Genomic DNA, 16,074 nt, shown 5'->3' with positions numbered 1-16,074 from the left:
AAGTGCTCCTCCTCTTCAATTTTTTTGGAGGAGTTTGAGAAATGTTGGTGCTATTTCTTCTTCATATGTTTGGTAGAATTCACCAGTGGAGCCATCTGGTCCTGTGATTTTCTTTGTTGGGAGGTTTTTGATTACTAATTCAATCTCCATACTAGTTATAGGTGTGTTCAGACTTTCTAATTCTTCCTGATTTAGTCTTGGTAGGTTGTATGTTTCTAGAAATTTGTTGACATACGATTAATTGTTCACAGTAGTCTCTTATGATCCTTCTTATATCTTTGCCATCAGTCTTAATGTCTTTTCTTTCATTACTGATTCTGAGTCCTCTTTTTTTGTATTTAATCTAGCTAAGGGTTTATCAGTTTTGTTTATCTTCTCAAAAATCCAACTCTTAGTTTTGTTGATTTTTCTGTCTTCTATTTTGTTTATTTCTGCTCTAATCTTTGTCATTTCCTTCCTTCTTCTAACTTTGGACATTGTTCTTCTTTTCCTAGCTCCTTGAAGTATAAAGTTAGGTTGTTTATATGAGATTGTTCTTCTTTATAAATGCAGACATTTATTGCTGTTAACTTCCCTCTTGGTACTGCTTTTGCTACATCCCATAAGTTTTGGTATATTGTATTTTTATTTTTGTTTGTCTCAAGGTATTTTCTAATTTCCTTTTTGATTTATTCTTTGACCCAATGGTTGTTAAAGAGTGTAGTGTTTAATTTCCACATATTTGTGAATTTTCCAGTTTTCCTTTGGCTATTGATTTCTAGTTTCATTCCACTGTGTTCAGAAAAGATACCTGGTGTGATTTTAATCTTTCTAAATTTGTGAAGACTTGTTTTGTGATCTAACATGTTATCTTTCCTGAAGAAAGATATGTATGCTTGCAAAGGATGTGCATTGTGCTGCTTTTGGATGGAATGTTCTGTATATTTTTGTTAGGTCCATTCACTCTATACTGTTGTTGAAGTACTCTGTTTCCTTATTGTTCTTCTGTGTAGATGGTCTATCCATTACTGAAAGTGGGGCATTGAAGTCTCCCATATAATTATATTACTGTCTATTTCTCCCTTTGATTCTGTCAACGTTTGTTTTATATATTTAGGTTCTTTGATGTTGGTGCATATATATTTATAATTGTTATACCTTCCTGTTGGATTGACCCTTTTATGATTATATAATGTCCTTCTTTGTCTCATCTGAGTTTTTGACTTAAAGTCTATTTTGTCTGATATAAGTATAGCCACCCCTGCTCTCTTTTGGTTACCATTTGCATAGACTATCATTTTCCATTCTTTCACTTTCAGCCTATCTGTGTCCTTAAATCTAAAGTGAGTTTCTTGTAGAAAGTATACAGTTGGGTCTTGCTTTTATCTTTTTAGCCACTCTGTCTTTGACTGAGGGAGTTTATCTATTTACATTTAACGTAATTATTGGTAGGGAAGGATTTACTATTGCCATTTTGTTGTTTCCTGTTAGTCTTGAGAGTCTTTTGATTGTATTTCCTCTCTTGCTGTCTTTCTTTGTGTTTTGTTGATTTTTTGTATTGATAAGCTTTGATTCTTTTCTTTTTCTTTTTTGTAACTTCTATGGGTATTTTTTGTGGTTACCTTGGGATTTAAAATATCTTGTAAGTCTATTTTAATCTGATAAGAACTCAAGTTAAATTGCATACAAAAACTCTACATTCTAGCTTCTTCCCCATACAAACTGTGTTATTTTTCCCACATTTTACATCTATTTATATTGTGTCTTTTAACATATTTTTATAGTTACTTTTAATACTTTTGTCATTTAACTTTTATGCTAGAAATAAAAGTGACTTATCCACTACCATTACAGTAATATAGTATTCTGTATGTGTCTATATATTTATCTTTACCAACAAGTTTCATACTTTCTTATACTATCATGTAGCTGTTTAATATCCTTTCATCTCAAGTTGATATACTCCCTTTAGCATTTCATGTAAGGCAGGTCTAGTGGTGATGAACTTCCTCAACTTTTATTTGTCTAGGAATGTCTTTATCTGTCCTTACTTTTGACAGGTATAGTATTCTTGGTTGGCAGGGTTTTTTTTTTTCCCATCAGCACTTTGATATATCACCCCACTCCCTTCTGGCCTGCAAGGTTTCTACTGAAAAAATTGCTGATAGTCTTTTGGGGGTTCCCTTGCATATGAAAAGTTCCTTTTCTCTGGCTAGTTTCAGATTTTCTCTTTGTCTTTAACTTTTGACAATTTAATTATAATATGTCTTAGTGTGGACTTCTCTGGGTTTATTTATTTAGCAGTGTCCTTTAGGCTTCTTGAATCTGGTTGTCCATTTCCTTCCCAAGATTTGGATTGTTTTCAGCCATTAATTTTTTTGAATAAGCTTTCTAGTTTTCCCTCTCTTCTCCTTTTGAGATTCCCCTATTGCCCCTATTGGTCCACTTGATGGACCAATTATTTCCAGTGACATTAGTTCACTGATACTTTGTCTTGCTTTATCTAGTCTGCTGTTGTATCCCTCTCATGAGTTTTTCAGTTCGATTATTGTGCTCTTTAGCTCCATGATTTCTGTTTGGCAGTTTTCAAATATTTTCTATATCTTTGTTGAAATTCTCACTTTGTTCATGCATTGTTCTCTTGATCTTGGTGAGCATCTTTATAACACTTATTTTGAATTCTCTGTCATATAAATCTCATAACTGTTTCATTAGGGTCAGTTTCTGGAGATTTAATGTGTTCCTTTATTTGGAACTTCTTTGCTGATTCTTCATCTTCCTTTACTTTCTATGTTGGTGTCTGCATATTACACAAAGCAAGTATCTCTCCCAGTCTTCGTGGACTGACTAGCCTTGCACTGGAGAAGATCTCCACCAGGTAGCCTAGTCAGAGATTCTGAGGGCCTCTAACAACTCTTTCCCTCCCCAGGGAGAAGCAAGAAGCTTTGGTTTCTTTCTACTCAATCTGTGCTGAGGGGGCGGGGAGCTATGGCATTTACCAGTCCAAAATGCCATTTCCATTCTCTTCCACATGGCTGGACTGTGCTGGACGCATCAGAGCTCCAAGCCTGGCAAGACAGATGCCAGTTCTTTGGGCAGTCCCAGAGAAATTTTGGCACTGAATGCACAGATCTACTCTTCCATCTCCAGGAATAAGCTGAAAGCTGGAATGTTTCATCCACTCACTCTATACTGAGCAGGGGGGAGGATATATGGTATCTACCAGTCCCAACCATTGTCTTGTTCTCCCCCAGGAGGCTAGAATGAGCTAGATCCCTTAAAGTTCCTAGACTGGCAAGTCAGATGCCAGTTCTCTGGGCAGCCCTGGAGAAGCTGGAGCACTAGATGCACAGATAAACTCTTTCCTTCCCTAGCGGAATGTTGAGAGCTAGGATTTTTTGTCTTCTTGCTCTGTGCTCAGCAGGAGGAAAGATCTATGGTGTCTACCAGCCCAAGCCACCATCTCTGTTCTCCCCTAGGGAGATCCATCAGATTTCTAAGACTGGCAGGACAGAAACCATTCCTCAGAAAACTTGGGGTGCTAGATGTGTGAATCAATCCCTTCCTTCCCTAGGAGAAGCTGGAAGCTAGGGGCTCTCTTCCTTACCATATGGTGCTGTGGTGGTGGCAGGGACTCTGGTGAGAGGCTGTCTCAAATCTCCCTACTGGCTTCAGTGTGTCTGGTTTCATGTTTGCCCTGGGTACAGGAGCCTTTCAGTTAGTTCCTGGATTTCTCACAAAGGGAATTTGTCCATGAATTATTGCTGAATTGGTGTGTTTGTGGGGGAAAGGATGGTCCAGGACTTCCTAATCCACCATCTTGCTGATGTTATTCTCTTAAGAATTACTTTTTTTTTTTTTTTTGGTCAGATGTGACTAGCTGATTCTAAAACAGATACAGAAAGGCAAAGGGCCAAGAACATCCAAGATACTTTTACAGTTACATACTTTTTTATTGTTTCACTTTTTACAGGTTTTTATCTTTATTTTTATTAGTAACATTATATTGGTGAGGATGTAGAGAAAAGAGAACCCTGTACACTGCTGGTAGAAATGTAAATTGGTGCAGCCACTGTGGAAAACAGTATGGAATTTCCTCAAAACACTAAAACTAGAACTACCATATGACCACAGTACTCAGTAACTCCATTCTTGGTACATATCCAGAAGAAATGAAAACGCTAATTCGAAAAGATACATGCACCCCAATGTTCATGACAGCATTATTTACAATAGCCGAGATATGGAAGCAAGCCAAGTGTCCACCAACAGAGGAAAGGAAAAAGGAGATGTGGGTATACATATATACCCCCCCACACACACACACAATGGAGTATTAATAAAAAAAGAATGAAATTCTGCCATTTGCAGCAATGTGGATGGACCTAGAGTATATTATACTTAGTGAAATAAGTCAGAGAAAGATAAATGCCATATGATATCACTAACATGTGGAATCTAAAAAAATAATACAAGCAAATGTATATAGCTAAACAGAAACAAGATACTTTTAAAGAAGAGGAACAAGGTAGAAGGATACCAAGAGCTTATTATAAAGTCCAAATTAAGACTATGGTATTTGTGCAATGACAAATAAACTAATAGGGGACTTCCCTGGTGGCACAGTGGTTAAGAATCTGCCTGCCAATGCAGGGGACACGGGTTTGATCCCTGGTCTGGGAAGATCCCACATACTGCAGAGCAACTAAGCCCATGCGCCACAACTACTAAGCCTTTACTCTAGAGCTCGCGAGCCACAACTACTGAGCCCGCATTCCACAACTACTAAAGCCTGTGCACCTAGAGCCTGTGCTCCGCAACAAGAGAAGCCACCACAATGAGAAGCACACTCGCCACAACTACAGAAAGCCCACGTGCAGCAACAAAGACCCAAACGCAGCCAAAAATAAATAAATAAATTTATTTTAAAAATAGACTAATAGTACAGAACAAACAATTCAGAAACAATATGACACATATGTAGACACTTGGTTTATGACAAAGGTGACACGATAGAGAAATGGGGAGGAAAAGGCATTCCCTATAATAAATGGCACTGGGTCAGTTGAATATCTATATGGAAAAGACAAAACTTGGCCCCTGTATCTCATCATACAAAAAAATCAATTTCAGGTGGACTGCAGATCTAAATGTGAATGGCAAAAGCATAAAGCTTCTAGATGATAATATGGGAGAATATCTAAATGCTCTTAAGGTAGGAAAATACTTCTTAAATGGAACACAAAAAACCCTAGCCATAAGGGAAAATACTGAAAAACTAGACACATTAAAATTTAAAACTTCTGTTCATCAATGGATACTATAAAGAGATTTGGGAAGGGTTTGCAACAATAAAATTCAAAAGTGGTTCGTAGCCAGAGTACATTAAAAAATCCTACAAATCTATAAGAAAAGAATAAACAACCCAATAAAAATGTACAAAAGACTTGTATAGGCACTTCACAAAAGAAGATAACCAAATAGATAATAAACATATGAAAAGAAGTACAACTGCATTAGTCTTCTGAGAAATGCCAGTTAAAATCACAATGTGATATTACTACAAACCCACCCACCAGAATGGCTATAATTTAACGAGTGATAATAACAAGTATTATCAAGGATGTAGAACAACTAGAATTCTCATACACTGCCAGTGGGAATGTAAATTGGTTCAATCACTGAGAAAAGCTGCCATTATCCATAAATTTGAAAATATGCATTCCCTATGACCCAGAAATTCCAAACCTAGGTATATACCCAACAAAAATTCAAGTACATATAACCAAAAGACATGTATAATAATATTCACAGTACTGTTATTTACAATAACCCCAAACAATAAACAATCCAAATATTCATTATCAGTAGAATGAATAAACTGTGGTACATTCAAACAAGGGAATAATATACAAAAATACAAATAAAAAACTACAGCTGCATGTAACATCATGGATATCAAAAAACATAACATCGAGCAAAAAAAAAAAAAGCTCCCCCCCAAAATACATACTATTTGATTTCATTTATATCAAGTTCAAAATGGGCAAAACTAATCTATGATGTTAGACATCAGGACAGTCATTCACTTTGGAGGAGGATGGTATAGTGATAAGGTGGGGGTTTTGAGATGTTATTTCTATTTCTTGACCTGAGTTCTGGTAACATTAGTGTATTCGCTTTACAGTAATTCATCCAGTTGTACAATTATGATTTGTGACCTTTTCTGTATGTATATTACACTTCAATAGAAAAGTGGGGGAAAAATAAATGAAGAGCTAAGTGATGGGTATTTATAGACTAGTCAGATAAAACTGGTCCTCTATGAGGGCCACCCTGCAGCCAACGCAAGTGGTTTCTCTTGGTCATGTTCTTGGGGATTAAATGGCTTCAGAAGTTCTCTAGCATAAAGAGATCTTCTCTATAACGTAATCACAGATAAATTACAAGTTATTTTTCACAAGATCTAAGAGAAAAAGAAAGATGAGACCTACATGCAAATAAAACAAAACATCAAATAATACATTACAAAAAACTTTTTGCACCATCATAGAGGTAATGTAGTTAGGGCTTTTCTCCACTTTACTATCTAATGATTCTAGAAACCAGTGAAACATTGCCAGTGGAACTATTTACTCATCTAAGCACAGTTGACAATTCACAGGCTTAGCAAGACCTGAGGAAAACAGGCCTGTTACAAATGTCTTTGTTTTACATGAACATCTCTAAAGGCCGCAAATAATATTCAAGCCAACAAGTGTTTAAGTACCCTAACTATAATCAGCACTGTGTACCATGTATTGTGGAAAAAGACAAAAAGGAAGGCAGATTTCCAAGAAGCTCTAATATAAAGACACAAGTTTTATTAAACACAATAACAGCAATAACTGGAGAATGATTCCAAGACAGGATATGGTGAGTGGGTTGCAGGAGTAGAATCGGTAAGAGAGAAAATGGGATAGGTATAATGCAGCCAGTTGATCAAAAGCCTTGAATGTCACACTGAAAAAATCTAGATTTAAACCTATATAAAATGATCTTATCTGGATCCCACTCCCCTAAAAAATTCTTGGATTTAGTGATTCCCAGTCATTTTCTTCATCAACGGGCCTTAATAATTAACATCAAATCTAGATATACTAATGTCCTATCTAGTTAAACCAGAGATGTTTTGTGCAAATTTAAGGTTGACTTCTATGATATCACCTCAAATAATTAGAGACATATTCCAAATATTGCTAACAGTCCCCAATAAACCCTTATAAGTCTACACAAACATATTCTTCTAAACACTGAAACCTTAGAGTTTCAGTTAGAGTATCTCTTGGGGAAATCATCTGAATGAGACACTACCCTTATTTGCCTCCCCCACAAAATAATCTTTCAACCATTAAAAGATACCTAATACCTAATATAGTGGCTGACTCATAGCAGGCTTTCTATTTATTGAACTAGATTGTTAAATTACACCAGTATATTAACCTTACTCATCTCTCTCATGGTTTAGTAGACTTTGATCATCACCCTCTCTCAACCTCTCTCTCCAGACTGAAAAAACAACTAGAAAGTCCCTCCAACCTTTTGATCAATTTAATTTGTTTTCTGGGGGTTTGTATCAGCTGTTAAGTTTTTCTTGATGAGCAGCCACCAGAGTTACCTACATGATTGTGAATGCAAATCCACTTTTGGTCTTTTACATGGAAAAGATAAGAGTTTTGTTTCATCATTGTTTTCAACACCCTTCCTGATAATGCCCACCATATTCTCAGCTTTGAGGACCACAATCACAACTGGGCCAACTTCTTCATAGACAGATAAACAGTGATTTTTATTTTAATCTTTTTTACTCTAACAATAATATTGTGTATTGTCTAACTCAGAGACTGATTAGATGTATTTAGCTCCTGAGATCATCTCCATTGAGTATCCAGATAAACCTACAGATACTCAGCTACTCCAGCTGAAGGAGACAGGTATGATTCCAGAAGGTCCAAAGTGACCCTTTCATTTTTTATCATGAGCAACTGTGCCCCCACTGGGAAGGCTTTTCTAATAAGTCCCTAGGAGAACTTTGCTGATCTCTCTGCTATGCATCCTGACTGCCCTAATTTCCTTCTGAATTCTGTTTTTAAAGTTTTTAAATTGAGGGATGACATACATACACCTTCAGTGACTTCTAGATCCCTTTCTTGAGTCATAACTGAGCCCATCATCTCATAAGCATGAATAGGTTTGCATGACCTTATACAATGAAGTGCCTCTGACTATTCTGCCCACTTGGTCTCATGAGATCTTCCTGCAATTTGTTCTCATCAGTTTGCCTTCACTCCTTGCAGATAAACTGGTGAGAAACCTGAATGTTCTGCTCATTGAAGGGTGTATATTTTTATCTTTTTTCCTCTCCATCTAAGAGCTGCTGTAACAGCAGCTGTTTGTGTTGAAAACTAAAATATAAAAATATGACCTACGTGGTCAAATCCCACAAGGCTGTTTACTTCCTTATTTATGAATCAGATTCTGTCAGAACAACTTAGAATCTTGACTGTCAGCAATACTGCAATTAAATGTCCTTGCAAAGCCAGCAGAGGGTGCACCAGGGCACTGGAAATTTTACCCAAGATGTAGCCATATTAATTTAATAGCCAATCAATGTTTCCTTTTTTTCTTTTCTTTTCTTGGTATACTAAAACTAACACCCTCAAGAAAAACTTATGTTGAATCTGGGCTAAAATTCCTTCAAAGCATACTCTAATTCTCCTGAAAGTGAAGTTCAGGAAGAATAAGGAATATATTATTAAACTTAGTCTGGCCAAAATGCAGGTAGAGTAGAAGAAAATGATGCAGAGCAGAGCCCCCTCCTTTGCAAAAATTCCATAGCTCTACCCAGCTACCAGACAAAAGGCTCCAGGAAGTAGTATATTATAGGGGAATGGGCACTGAACTGTGAGTAAAGAGACCAACTTCCATTCTAATTTTGATCAGAGTTGTATGACCTTGGACAAGTCATTTCCCCCATAGGAACTATGTGTTCTCCAAGGGGAATGATCAAATGGATTCATGGCCCCTCATAACTCTAAAAAACTCTGACTCCAACGGATGTCGGCAAATGTAAAAAGCCAGTATGCTTGTTATTACTTCTCGAAAAGATTAAAACGGAAAAAATAAAGGACAGAAGATAGGGCGCTGTATTTAAACCTAGACAGAACTATTTGAAGCACCACGCAAATGCAACTAAATGCCATTACAGACCCTATGAGAATCCCACACCATCACAGAAGCCCCAGAATACAGCTGTTCTACTAATCCTCAGCCTACAAACAGGGGTCTGTCCATTCTGAATGCCAAAAGGCCTCGCCACCATTTGACTAAGGAAGTTCAATTCCTTCATCTTTTCACAGAAAACCAATGTTCAGCTGCTAAGTATTTCTACTGGGCATAGTCAGGGGGCGGGGTGGGGGGGTTGTTGTTGGGAGGTGGATAGATAAAGGGAATCAGAATCCTAGTTAATTATCATTTAGCTACTGTGTTTAAAGTTTCAAGTATGAGAAGCATGTCTACTGATTCTCTTCTTTGATAAGCTGTTATATAAGTTGAAGTGTGCTAGCAAAACATTTTAAGGCTCAGGACAACCTTCCAACGCAAAATGTAGAAACTGTGTCGGCCCTGATATTAAAGCATTATCATGAATGTGACACCAGCTTTGGATGGGTGGTCAAAGTAGCACGAATAATGCTTACAGAGTATGACAATGACTCTGGATGTGGTAGTAAATATAGAAGGCCTGGGTCGCTCACCTCAAGGAACTTATTTGCACAACTTGCCCTCTTCCCCAAGAGGAACAAATTGACTGTTATTCTTTAACCACCTCAAAAGGATCCTTGGCTGCTTCTCTTAAGTTTTACGTGAGACAAATATGGCAAACAAGAGAATACTTAGTTTAAGTGCACTAAATTTCCTTAAATAAAGAGCTAGAAAAAGTAGAAAACAAACACCAAAGCTAACAGTTTGCTAACCAGGGCACAAACACCATAAAGATTTATTAAAAAACAAAAGAAACAAAAAACAAACCAAAACAAACAAACAAACAAAAAATGGGAGACTACTCGAGTCATTATTCCATCAGTAGATTCTTGCTCACAAGCAAGCAGGCGTGAAGACACTTCACACCAACCCTCCCCACCCCACTCCCCAAAAAAGAGTCAGAACCGGCATGCAAAGGGTGAGTTTTATTCCAAAGATTTTTTAAATTGCTGTTTCAGAAGTTGTCTAGCAAGACGGCATATTTCTACCAGAATTCCTCAGGGGCGCTGATCCTCACTAGAACACCGAGGACAATCCGTCTCAAATTGCAGGTAAGTGTGAACAAGCCCACGATCTGGTCAGTGCACCAGCACCCCCGGCGCCGAAAACACGGTTCAAAGTTGTTTCAACGGGGGTGGAGCAGTTATTACAGCTGTTTACAGTTCCAACTCCAAAAGAGAGCCTGCTAGTGCTGGCATCAGCTCTGGACACGAAAAAACAAGCACCGCGGGCGGAGAATCTCACCGGGAGCAGAAGGGCCAGGCTGCTGCCGTTAGTCAGCCAGGGGGGCAGCGCCCGCACCTTCGCGCCGCGGCCCTGCCGGGAGCGCCGCCAACTTTTCCCGAGGCAGCCGGAGCCGGGGGCGGCGGGCGCCGGCCAGAGTTCCCAAGTCCGGGGATCCTGAGAGAGTCAGGGTGAGCTGGGCCAGGGACCGAGGACAACCTGCCCCGGGGCGACCTCTCCCCAGCTCGCCCGCCACCTCCCCGATCCCGCCGTCGAACTCGGCTCGAGGTGGCAAAGTCCTCCCCGGGCCCCCGCCCTGCGAACATGGGGAGGGGGCCCTGCCCCTCCAGAGTGACTCACCTGGTGCTCGTCCTGGGCTTCTGGGGGGAGCGTAGCTTCTCCCCGTTCCAGCAGCTGCTGCTGCGGGGATGGCTGCCCGAAGTGGCGGGTGATGGAACCGTCGGGGTCGAGGCCACCGGGGCTGCTCAGGGTGCCCGAGGTGCCGAGGTTACCAGGACCGCCGAGGCGGGACTCGGCTCCCCGCTCCCGCCGCAACTCGGAGCGCAACTCTAGGTAGCAGCACAACGTCAGCAGGTGGAGGGCCAGCGAGAGGCCAAAAAAACCCAGGAAGAGCCGGCAGCTGTTCCCTTCGCCAGCCCGGGCAGGGGCCCCGCGACAGCCGCAGCCCTGGCTCCCGCGCTCCCGCGGCGCTGCCGCGGGCTGGAGTTCCCTGCTCTCCACCTCGGGGTAGCCCATGGCCTCCGGAGACACCCACTCTCTGAGGCCCGGGAGCCGCCGCGTCTGCCTCAGCCCTTCGCGACCCCTGACAGGCAGCTACTGTCCTGCCATCGGCTGGGGGCTGCAGGGACCCGTTCCAGCGCGACGGAGGCTGGGCGGGACCGAGCAGGGAGCAGCCGCAAGTGCAGCTCCACTCCGAGGAGTGGAAAAGGGAGGAGGAGGGGCGGGAGAGACGGGCGGCTCGGCCCAGTGGAGGGAATGAGGGAGGAGGCCCCGACCGACCCCGCCCCGTGCCTCAAGCGGCTGCCGGGACGCCCAACCACCGAGCCCGCCAAGCCTTGGCGCCCCGCCCCATGCCGTTCCACCCGGGGCCTCCAGCTGCGGGGCGGGGTCTGGGGGCGTGTGGGTTCGCCTCTGCCCCGTGGCCCCACCCAGCTCTTCTCGCTCACCCCGTTCCAGTTGGTGACTGCGGCTGTCGTTCATCCCTGGACTCCGCCCCAATTTAACCCTTGAGCGCCAGTACGGGGTCGGGTGGGGGGAAGGGGGGAAGAGGAGGGAACGAGGAGGAGGCTGAGAAGAATTGGGGAACCTGGGAAGGAAAGTAGAGCAAAGAAAGTAGAGCAAAGAAAAGGAGGCGGAAACTAGTATTAATAGAAATGTTTGCAATTAACTGCAGTTGTTAATAACATCATCCAGTACTTATCTGTTGCTTTCAATCTTCAAAGCATTTAACAGACGTTAAACTAATTAAAACAGTTTTGGGTTTGGAATGAAACCATGCCTGCTGGGTTTGCAATCCAATGGCGCGCCAAAAGAAAAGGAGACCCAGTAGCCTGAGAGCCAAAGGGAGTGAGAATGAGGTGGGACTGAGACAGTCCCACTCCTGGAGTGAGTCTGAGGCCTCAATCGAAGTGACGGAGAAGTCCATCTGTGCCAGGTGGAACTGAAGTGATGCTGCCTCACGCAGGATAAAACAGTCCCCTAGGATTTCTTGGTATATTAATTAATTCAAAGTATTGATCCCTTTACATGTAGAAAGTGCTGTACGAGAGAATCTACAGCCAGTGTAGTTTTCTTCTTCCACCGCAGCAGGAGTTTTGAGTGGAGAACAAGTGCCTTCAGTGAGCAAATGGGGAAACTGAGGGCCAGAATAAGGTGGATTTTTACAAGGGTGGTCCACAGAATGGCCAGACAGTATTGGCATCTCTATTTGCAGGCAACTGTTTTGGCCTCTCCACCCCTCTCCTCCTCTCCCTGGAGTAGTCCCTGGGGGAAGTTCAACAAGTCAGCCAAATGTTCCAGATGTACACTGCTGCAACTGCAGCATCTTCAACCCTCTGAAAAGGGTTCAGAGCAAAAACACAAACAAAAAATGTGCCAAATGTCAGAACAATAGACCCTGAAATGAAAGATGGAAAGGATTAGTTGAGTCGAAATTGACAAGAGTTACTAGTCTGAGATTTTAGAGAGCTAAATGACCATAGCAGGGGAAATATGTATGCTTCTTGGTCACTATGCACTCCCATTCCCATGTTATGAATAATTAGCAGTTTTATTGACTTGAAAAGGGTAGGCCTAAGACCTGGGCTGGTGAAAAAGAAGAAAAATAGGGGGCAATAGAAAATAAGACAAAAGAAGAAAAACAACAAAACAAAAGCAAAGCATATGGTGGGGAGTTCAGTCCAAAGATTACAGAGGTCATAAACCTTAAATATATTAGCCACAGCCAATTTTTCTTTCAGACACTTTGGGAATGGCCTCAGTGCTTCAGAAACATCTTTGTGTCTCCTCATTAGCCCTTACATATGAAATATAAAGTTTGCAAAGAATATCATCATCATGCAAATAAGAAAATGAAAAGGGGCACTTAGCTAATCTCAAATTCTGCTTATTCAGTCAAGGAATTCTAGATGCTGGCTGGAGGAACTGCCAGGCTGATTTAACTTAATTATTACAGCCCAGGATTATTAGAAAGAATGCTAGACTAGGAGTCGGTAGACCTGACCCTGCCACTGGTTTGCTGGGTCATTCTGAAAAAGTCACTGCTTTTGAGGACCTTAGTTTCTCCAACTGTAAAATGAGGAGTTTGAACTTAAACAGCTATAATATTGTGTTTTATCTGTGTTATCACTGACTATTTTGACTTCGCTCCATAACGGGTTCAAAGAGGCTGCCTCTTCTTCCCCTAAAGTGAAAAGGGAACAAATAACAGCCACTCCTGGGAGTGGTGGTGGTGCTCAGGGGCCTTACTAGTCTCAGCTTACCATGTTCTACCAGGCTTTTCACAGCTTGACTGAAGACCCTGAGTTGCACCATTGCCTTCAGAAATCCTGCAAATTGCATTTGATCTGGGACCTCACTTTGGTTCCCAAGAGGAAGAACATATGGCTTAATATGAAGTAGAAATATTGGAATGGGGTAATCTAGTGAGGAATGTACATGGTTAGTTGTTTTTGTTGTTGTTGTTGTTGTTTATAAATTTATTTATTTATTTTTGGCGGCGTTGGGTCTTCGTTGCTGCGCACGGGCTTTCCTCCAATTGCAGTGAGCAGGGGCCCACTCTTCGTTGCGGCACGCAGTCCTATCGCGGTGGCTTCTCTTGTTGCAGAGCACCGGCTCTAGGCACGCAGGCTCAGTAGTCGTGGCGCGGGCTCTAGAGCGCAGGCTCAGCAGTTGTGGCACTCAGGCTTAGCTGTTCTGCAGGATGTGGGATCTTCCCGGACCAGGGCTTGAACCCGTGACCCCTGCATTGGCAGGCGGATTCTCAACCACTGCACCACCCGGGAAGCCCTACATGGTTAGTTTTAAAAAGTATTTTGAAGTGTTAATTCAGTTCGCTTCTATGCTTCCATAAGTACCCCATCCCCTACAGCACAGGTCTCAAAATGACAGCCTGCAGGTTACATCCAGCCAACAGATGTGTTGTGTTTGGTGCAGTGTTGGCTAAAATTTTGGATAAAAAAAATAATTGCCAGGATCCAGAAATCAGGAGATTTCACATTAAAAATCCCTATTTCTTTAAAGCATGCTAACACTGGATCCACATTCCCATATGGCTACAGTCAGCTAGAATTGCCCCCTTGAGACAAGCATGAGCAATCAAGTTCCACACAGTCATCCCCACCTCCTTCCTTTAGTCTCCATTACTGTCCTTGTCACCCATTTCCCTTACCTGTCTGGCCCCATGTACTCTAGGAGACAAGATATCAGCTCCTTAGTATGACCTATAAACTGCCCTTCCAACCTCATCTTCCGCCACCTTACAAGGAACCCATACTCCCACAGTCCTAAAGTCACCGACACTTCTCACAGTTATGTGTCTTTGCACAAGCTGGTTTCTTTGCCAGGAATGCCCCTGGAAATGGAAAACTGATAAATTCTTCAAGAATCAAATCATGTGTTCCCACAACTCCTTCCAGACAGATTTCCCATTTTGCTTTCACTGCACCCTGAACATATCTCAATGATATCTCTGACCACATCGTATTTGTATTTATTTGCAGGCTTTCTTATCATTAACCTGTGAACAACGTGATGGTAAAAATCATGTCCTTTCCATTTTGGTAGTCCCAGTACAAATCATAGCATCTACCACATAGTAGATAACAGTATTGTTTGTCAAATGAATGGGGCATGACATCTGCTATGGTAACCCGGACTGCCTAGAATTCCAAAAATGGTATTGAGCAAAAGGATGCCTGTCAGTACCACTTATGAAGCACCTACTGTGTGCAGAGCTGTATAACACACTATCGAAAGATATAAAGGAAATAGAACCAGTTGTGCAATTATCCTCTTCTTTGTGCCACTGTTGGAGTTGTGGATAATCCAGAAATTCAAATATAATTGGTTTGTAATACCTCACTGGCTTTCTGTCCCATCAAATTTCCCCTCCTAATTTTATTTGCCTGGTCCTAATATTAAAAAAAAATTAGTTGACAATATATGAAGAATAAATGTTCAAAATAAGTTGACAGCCTCTGAACACACGCCAGTTGGGCAGAAGATGCTAAGGAGTTGGGCAGGGACTGGTTTTTAAATACCTCTTAGCTCTGGTTAATCCACAGAACAAATCACTGACATAGAGATCACAGAGTTGACTCTCTGGCCCACTTAGTGACAAGCAGATAGTTGGGAGGAACATGGGCTTAGGACTTAAGATCCTCACTTACCAGCTATATGACTTAGGACAAGTGATTTTTGCCTGTCTTACAGAGCCTCAGTTTTCTCATCTGTAAAATGGAGACGACAACATATGTTTTGTAAGATAACTGTGCTGAAATGGGATGCTATATGTCAAAGTGTCTGGCACATAATAAATACACAGTAAACGTTAGTCTCTGCTAAGAGACTTCCATCAAAAAGAGATGAGAGGAGAAACATATAACAGTTCTCAAGAATATGGCAGAAATGCAGAAGAGCATCTACATACTTTGCCCTTGCCAAATGCCTGCCCCCATTTTGTATTCCTAAAGTTTGCGATAGACCCCTTATGGAAGTTCCCACCACCCTCTTACCAATTCTTGACTCCAACTTGTATCCAACTTCCTCCTCTCCGTTTCCACTTGATGTCTAGTAGACATCTTAAACTCAATATGACCAAAACCAAAGTTCTTCTCCAAATGTGTTTATCCCTTGGTCTTCTGTGTCTCAGCAAATGGCAACTTCATCTTCTCATTGCTCAAGACAAAAACTTTGAAGTCATCCTTGAATCCTCTCTTTTTCGAATACCCCACGTCCAATCTGTCAGTGAATTCCGTCAGTTCTGCCTTTAAAATATACCCAGAACCTGACCACTTCTTACCACCACCTAGTCACCACCCTAGTCCAAGA

At 41.5% G+C, this 16,074-nt stretch overlaps 1 protein-coding gene across 7 annotated transcripts in view; it reads right to left on the bottom strand.

Moving 5' to 3' along the window:
- Positions 1-11,406, bottom strand: part of EDA (ectodysplasin A) — a 409,888-nt gene extending 398,482 nt beyond the window's left edge. For 6 of the 7 annotated variants that reach the window (XM_024116537.3, XM_024116538.3, XM_024116539.3 and 3 more), the window contains exon 1: positions 10,864-11,406. In XM_024116537.3, the coding sequence (XP_023972305.1) occupies positions 10,864-11,259 (396 nt within the window). In that variant the 5' untranslated portion in view covers positions 11,260-11,406. Of the gene's footprint in view, positions 1-10,191; positions 10,681-10,863 lie in introns of those variants that run through there. The other variant, XM_028482798.1, reaches the window with a different exon arrangement.
- Between the last annotated feature and the right edge of the window lie 4,668 nt (positions 11,407-16,074).

The sequence above is a fragment of the Physeter macrocephalus genome, chromosome 21, assembly GCF_002837175.3.
Source record: "Physeter macrocephalus isolate SW-GA chromosome 21, ASM283717v5, whole genome shotgun sequence".
Classification (NCBI taxonomy): domain Eukaryota; kingdom Metazoa; phylum Chordata; class Mammalia; order Artiodactyla; family Physeteridae; genus Physeter; species Physeter macrocephalus.
The sequence above is the reverse complement of the archived record's forward strand: the minus strand, read 5'-3'. Positions and strand labels throughout refer to the sequence as shown.